General features: G+C 33.0%; 1 protein-coding gene across 1 annotated transcript; it reads right to left on the reverse strand.

The window, feature by feature from the left end:
* Positions 1–4899: 4899 nt before the first annotated feature.
* LOC127790057 (transcription factor MYB60-like) lies at positions 4900–7119 on the reverse strand. The gene is made up of 4 exons (XM_052319328.1): positions 6743–7119; positions 6527–6656; positions 6077–6292; positions 4900–5555 (listed from the first exon to the last, which is right to left on the reverse strand). The coding sequence occupies exons 1-4, from the start codon at positions 6873–6875 to the stop codon at positions 5126–5128; spliced, it is 909 nt and encodes a 302-aa protein (XP_052175288.1). The 5' UTR covers positions 6876–7119; the 3' UTR covers positions 4900–5125.
* Between the last annotated feature and the right edge of the window lie 946 nt (positions 7120–8065).

Raw genomic sequence — 8065 nt, forward strand, 5'->3', positions numbered from 1 at the left:
TTAATCCCATTGCCATTCAATTAACTTTGTGCCCCTCGTTTACCAACCTAGATGCTCCACGACGACAATGCATGCCCTTTTATCGTTGTTGTTTCAACTCTAACTAATTAGAGGCGAAGATATTCCTTGCTTTGTTCTCTTACCATGTCTAGTCAACTTTGATGTATTGTTCTATTTTTTTTAATTGGCTGTTGTTTTAATGTTAATTATAGAAAATAAAAAAAAAATGCTTCTTATCTTATGTCAAGGATACAAATTAACAAAAAAAGCCTTGTCATATTATATTTATATTTTACACAACAATATATATATATATATATGAATATATCACGTTCTTTTTTATCTTTTGCACATTAGATTTGCCTGACAAGTGACAAACTCAATCTTGAATGAGTAATTGACAGCAATATATATAATTATAATTTATTGGCTCAAAGGCAATATATTGGCCTCCTTTTCCTTCACTACGGCAGACCTACACAGCCTAATTTGAAGGCCACGAAAGGTGGTCACTTAATGCAGTGCATAGATTCACAATAAGCAACAAAAAGCCTTTCATTTTCCCATATGAGATCTAAGCACGTTCAGTATGAGTTCACTGTTAGTTTTGTTTTCAAGAGAGGTACGGCTAATTTTAAATTGCAATAACTTCTTCAATTGCTATTGGCCAAGCCTTTTCTAGCCTTGTAGCCTCGCTTCTAATTTCATCAGTCTATATATCATTAATCAACATGTATATATGGGCCTTGTGGCCTTATATCAACTGCCAAGTGTCCGGGTCCTAATTCAACAAGGGTACCCTCTACTTGTGTCTAACTTTGTAGCCTAGCTAAGTGGTCCCTTAACTAATGTTTGCAACACATCAAAAACACCTATTAATGAGAAGATGATATCATAATCGTAGGGGGGTGGCTCTTATCTCTTTTATATGCCATGCTTGTTAGGTGGAGAAGATAGTAACATGGGAAAAAGTGATGTGACAACTCTTTTTTTTTTTTTTTTTCAAATAATCTTTTGGCATATTAATTGCTGTGACAAATTTGTAAGTTATAATTAATATTGTGTTCGTCTGTTAAATCTCAAGTAATTAATATAATCTTGTAAATAAAATTATAGAAAAAACCTTATAATTAATATGGGATTTTATCCAATATATAGTTTTTAAATATTCTTGAGCCTAATTAAGATATATCAAAGCCCCTTTAATACACTACTAATGTTAAGATTGAATCATAATACCTTTACTAAAATCAAGGATAGAAGGTAAAATAAAACATGCAGTGAATGATACAAATATATATATAAATATATATATTTATAGATTCCCATGTAGCTCCACTCATATCCTATGTTTTGGACATTGGACATCAAGGGAAGGTAGAAATACTATTCATCCTATGTTTTGGAGTGCACATGAAGGCCTTGCCAGATAAGGAAAAACCCAATGGAGATGAAGAATAAAAATATAAAACAAAATAAAAGAGGAGAATTAGAAACTTATATATTGGTGGGTACACTTCTTTAGTGACTCCTTGATGGGGGTCTTGCAACCCAATGATGGTTAGGTTTTGATTGGGTCATAGTTGGATTGAATTTTTCGTTTAACTTAGTAGGATTTTCAAATTTAAAAGAAAGAAAAGGGCAAAAAAAGGTTTTTGTAATTTTTAAATAATTAGATGTGTGATAATTCTAATTATGTCAAACTTTAAAAGTGATTAACGTATTTTACACACTTCATATTTAATTCCCAAGGAATCCATCCATCAAAATTAAATCCTTTAACCTAACAAAATAAAATTAAATTCATTACAAAATATGAGAGAGATGGTTACAAGTTTACTTTCCATTTGTCATAATTGCACTGAAGTTGAAAGAGGTTTGATATATTGTTATCTCCTTCAAACTGGAAATATGATGTTCTGATAACTACCATGGAATGAAAAGCAACAAAAGAAAAGGAAATGGAAAGACAAGAAAATTGAACACATAAAAATATTCCCCGTTTCTTTTACAAAACCATCTGTTAATTCGAGATTAAAGAACCCTTCAGGCAAGTAATTAAGTACATGCTTTTTCCCAATATTATAAACAAGTTGTCACAAAACTGTTACCTTCGTCTTCAATGTTCCATAACTCAGTAGCTACCTTCAGCCTTCAGGTAGGGGTCCGGAAAGCAGCAGCACTCACCACAATATGTGTGCTTTAATTTATAGGCTTAATTTGCCTCTTCATCTTCATGCATCTCCTCTTTCTTCTTTCTTCATTTACCATTTTTAGGTGAGATGTTCATCATGGCTTTCAACTTCAAGATCATCCCTGTATATGCGTATAATTTATATACAAATTTCCACAAGGTTAATAACGTACAAAAAGAATAATTTTACTTATACAAAGTTAATTTTTATCCAAAAAAATGACTCTTGAAAAAATAAATATCCATGAAAGTTAATTTATAATATTGACTTGGATATAATTAACAAGTAGACATATAAACAAAGGACACTTCAATTACTATTTCTTAATGTATTATCAGGAAGGCCTCACCTAAATCAGATCAAAATAATCATCTCAAGATACTAATAATGCTAGATAAGGAATACAAATTTATAATGCCTAATAAGATAGTGCATGGATCATGCTCAATAAAGCAAGTGTTATCTCAATATTCCTATAATCTTTGCTTCCAAACAGTAATTTTCTCATTGTGTTTTGCAAATTACATGCAAAAGTAACTTTGATCTAGGTTCCTCTATTACAGTCACCGATGCCTTTTATAAGTAATCAAATATAAAAATGTCGCTACAACAAATTTATTTTTACAAGCAGCTAATTGTAGTCAAATATAATCTTTGGATGCAAAAAATGATAAATACTTCTAAATGTAATATTATATGCCTCTAATGATAACAAATTGTCATTAACAATACAGTTAGCGATGCAATTGCCCTACTTGATATATACATGCCCTATTTGCTTACATGTCTAGTTGTACCTTTAGTAGCAATTATTATTATAAGCACATATTAATTAAATAATCTAAAGGCATATAATAAAATATTTTAAGATAATTTTTATTTTTGTCTCTCTTTCATATAACTATATTTATTTGTCTCTAAAAGACAAATTTTGTATAATGTATCTTTATCCCATCCATTTGGCGGCCGCTGACATTGTCATTAGGAAAATTCTACACAATGGATTTTTGGTCAAAACAAAAAAAAAAAAGTCTTAATCAAGGAACTTACGAGGGCTGCATGGCATTATATTCGCGTGAAAATTCTCTATAAAAAATAAAATTTATTTCGATAAATATCTGCCTCTTCATAATTTGTGTGGAATTGACATTAAAAAGAGAGGCAAGATGTCATGGAGAGATTGGTGGTGTAGATTATTAGAGATGCTTTGATTTTATAAAGCATGAAAACAAAATGAATTCTTTACACTATCTATGAAAGTGTTAATCAATATATACACGCGTGCACACACACACATACACATACAGCTTGGCAATATTATATATAGTTTGCCACATCGAAAGGTCAATACAATACATACAGAGTTCACACATGTTTCCCTCTTCTTCTACGTTGTAAAAGAGAGCGAGGAGAGATCCCTCAAGCTGGTCTTTACCCTATTGAGTAACAAGACTTTCGTGACACCAGCAGCATTCACTTCTTATATCTATGGCTATTATTCATCTACCTCATCTTTTTAAGTCTCCTTATTTTTCTTCCCATCTATTTTTGCTCCATTACTTATCTCCTCCATCAATCTCATCTTTCGGGTAAATCACATAGAGACAATTAAAATTCACGAAACTCAAACTCGACATCTTAGTCGAGTTCATTTATCCCTAAACTATACAATTTTATTTATTGGTTAGAGTTATTTATTAAAATGTGGGATAGTTGTTGAAAGAAATGACAAGTGCACTAAATGTGTTTATATGTCAGGAAAGTTTCATTTATAAATGATTCTAATAATGATTTGTTTAGAAAGACGGACTCCTTAAGTATTGAGATTAACTTTGACTCCACAGTGCTTATTAAGTCTTCAAGACCAGATTTTAGGCTTTTAGTGTAAGTAATAGTTTATAAATAGGAAGGTGATATAATTTTTTTAATAAATGACTTGATATGCAGGATTAAATTTGGCCAACTTAATACAGATAAGCCACTAAAGTAGTTCACATTTGAATATGTCATTCCCAACTTCATTTAATTTGGTTAACAAGTTCTAGCTATTTAAAGATTCTAATGAAGCCAAGGAAATCTTAATTATTTCAATCTTCTGATATATTTTCGCTATTGGTTTTGGTTCCCAATTAAATAGGTTTTTTTTTTTTTTTTTTAATCTTCGGTGTTTTCCTGTTAGATTCCACTACTTGTAAGGTAAATAACCCATTAATAAAAAAATGTTTTCAAATGTGTCACTCATTCGTTATTTTAATTAAGTTCTAGCTATTCAAATTTTCTAAAAGACTTAGCAAAAAAGAAAAAAAATCTAAAAGTGTATATGTTACTTTCGTGGATATTAATATTGTAGTGTAAACTAGCAACATTAATTATTACTTAAAAAAACATTAATTATCAAAACTAAAAATAGCCCTACAATTTATTTCAATTTCCATCTTAAATAGTCACAAAAAGTGGGTCAGATGCCTAGTTAAGTATCGCTGGTTTGAATCTGAACCAAATAGACATAAAAATAGTGCAAGTACTGGGGTATTAGGATTTCTTTCTTTCTTTCTTTCTTTTTGCAAAGTGGGTATTAGGATTTTTATTCCAATGATATCCATAAATAGCTGCTCTTTTTAAGGCCAAACTCCGAATTTGAAAAATAAAACCAAAAAGAAGAAAAAACAAACAGAAGAACTGAAAGATCAACAGGAGATGTGAAGATGATCAGCTGACATGCATGGATGATCAGCTTGAATATATATTATAGGGCTGTTTAATTACTGTATCTTGCAAAGAGATCCCAACTTCTCAGAACCCCAAATAAAGTTAATTAAAACCCTATTAAAAGAGATACCAAACATGTTTGTTTTGTGTCATTATTTTGTCATTTAATTTGTAGATCACACTTGCAAAGATGAGAAAGAGACTTAATTGATTAATTCCTTTCAGAAAAGAGGAGGCAATTCCAGGATTTCTTCAACTTGACCACCACTCTCACCCAACAGCCAATTCTCCAGAAACGCTAACGGAGGCTCGTGATGAGTCTCAGATCTTCGCTTCTTCTCATCATCAATGGCAGCCGCCGCCTGCCTCTCCCAACCAAGGCCGCCGTTCATGTTTTCAGCCGACAGAATCGATTCCAGCTCCTCGTTTGAAGCCAAATTGCCGCCGCCGCCTGCTTCTTGCTCCGCCTTCATCGGCCCGTGGCATAAAGGGGCCGTCACCGCCGAGCTTCCAATGCTGCTGTCGAAGCTGCTGTTTTGGTGCAGCTTTGAAGCATTCATCTTTGGGGAAGACGATGATCTCATCCAACCTTCTAGGAGCCTTGAAATGTTTTCTGTGCTTGAAGCGTACGTTGGGGCTGCTTGGTTCAACCTGAGAGATAATTGTACGCAGAGGGTGGAGCCAGAATTTTGATTGAGTGGGGGCGAAAATTAAAAATCTAAAACTACAGAAATTAAGGAAAATTTGTGCAAGAACACAGAAAAGAAAAATACCATAAATGCTTAACTAAACAGTACAGAAAATTGTGCAAGAATACAAAAAATACCATAACAAATAAGTTGACTCATCCAGATTTGTGAAAATCAGTAGGATCAATGGTGATCTTCTGTGATTCCAATAGGCAATGGCTGAAATCTTATTTTTTACCTACTGATTTTCAAAATTGTGCGCTTAAATCTCACAAAATTTACACATACCAATATAGAAAATACCAAGATTAAATATGGTCTATATCCTACAATATAATAAAATTATTATTTTTTATCTGGCCCGGTGGGGGCAGTTGGGCCTCACTTGGCTCCGCCCTTGATTGTACGTGCTGCTGAGTTTACCCAGTTGGGTGTGTGCGTGTGTGTGTAGTGATTGCGGGTTCAAAGGACAAAGAAAAGAACCTGAGAGACGAGCCATGGGTAGAGGGATCCAAATTATTGCAAATTTTGTCACTGGAGCTCTTGGAGGAATACTGATAAGAAGATGAATCTGATGATGCGAATTGGGGCTCAAAAGCTGATTGAAGCTTCTTAATCTTCTTCTTCAAGTGCGTATTCCAGTAGTTCTTGATATCGTTGTCGGTTCTTTGTGGGAGGTATGAAGCTATGGCTGCCCATCTGCACCAGAGTTTTAAGAACCCTTTGATGATGAAACTAAATACCCAAAAAAACTCAACAAGGAGGTTCCTATTAAGTAAATTTAGATTTAGTTATCACCAACATATCAAAATATATAGAACATGAGAAGATGAACAGCTTCGCCTTGCATTGATGCCTTCAAATTAAATTACTTTTCTTTTTTTTTTGGACACACACAGAAGCGGAACAACTAAGATCTTTTTTGGAAATTACTTGTTACCCAATAAAGCCTGCAAGTGAATGATCATCCCTTCTTCATGAGGAGTGAAGTTGCCTCGCTTGATTCCTGGCCTCAAGTAATTAGTCCATCTAAGTCTGCAACTTTTGCTGCACCTCAACAACCCTTTTTGGAACAGAAATCAATCAATCAATCAAGTAGTTGAAACAACCAGATCAATCAACGCAAAAACATGATGAGATTTGAGTTACCGGTGCTGGTAGGCACGGAGCGCCAATTTCCAGGGCCATGTTCTTGGATGTAGGACACCAAGATGATGTCTTCTTCAGGTGTCCATGGCCCTTTCTTGATGCCAACTTTGTCACAGCAAGGAGGCCTCCCCATGGCTTTCTTTCTGCTACTTTCCTTCACTTGCCTCTCTATACTTTCCTTGTATATACGACGAACTCTTAAATAGGGACACCAGCATGTGAGTTCTTATACATATTGATCTAGCTAGCTAGCAGAGGTGAGTCAGCTAATTGAGCCCTTTTTACAAGGCTTGGTTTAATTACAAGCTGCAGTGAATAGGCAACCAAACTCTTGAGAAAGTGAGGTTGAATTTTCCTAGAGTGTTGCATATTAGGGGATCACGTGCCACAGCAGCTCATGGCCAAAGGGGGGAAACTTCATAGTCATGGTCTTAATTTCTGGTCTTGCTCATGATGTCCTGTGCTAGCCTCTTTCTCCCTTATTATGTGTGTACCTGGTTATACATTATTTTGGTAGGTTGAGTTGAACAAATCAAAAGTTGAGAGCCACACTCATCATTTCATCATTAATTATTGCTCAATATATATATCATGTATTCAAGTCTCATTTAATTAACATACAAAAACAAGTAACATAATGCATACATACATACATACATACATATATCTACACACACACACACAAGATTTTAAGTCTTTGTAATAACAGTAAATTTATTTTTAAGTAAATTCATTTTTGGACTTTTTGTGGTTTCTACTATTTTTACAGATATAATCCCTTATGGTTTATTTTTGATATTCTAGAGTCTTATATATCTCTCATGTTTTTCTCTTAATTAAGTTTGTGTTATTTTTACAAATATCTTTTATGATATACTTTTTATATTCCAAACTTCAAAATTAATCTATTACTAGCGTCGAACGACAATTATATTGCTTAATGCTGACATGACAATATATCATTAGGATAACATAATTGTTACCACATCAGCATCGAACAATATAATTGTAACTTGACGCGGACAACAAATCAAGTCTCTTCCAAACTCTTATGGCTTATAGTTTGTTTTAATTTTAGATTTTTTTTTTGGTTTGATTATCAATAGTCCAAATGAAAGTGGGTCATAAAAGTTCAAAATATCTAAAGTAAAATTTGTAAGGAACCCAATGACAAGGAACACCTTAAGATATTTTAAAAAAAATAAATTATCAAAGTTAAAATACCTTAAGATATTTTATCAAAAAATAAATTATCAAAGTTAAATAATAAGAATTGTGTAAAAAGGACCCAAATTTTTAAAGGTCTGAGTAAAATTTATTCTT

The sequence above is a fragment of the Diospyros lotus genome, chromosome 14 (genome assembly GCF_014633365.1).
Source record: "Diospyros lotus cultivar Yz01 chromosome 14, ASM1463336v1, whole genome shotgun sequence".
Taxonomy (NCBI): domain Eukaryota; kingdom Viridiplantae; phylum Streptophyta; class Magnoliopsida; order Ericales; family Ebenaceae; genus Diospyros; species Diospyros lotus.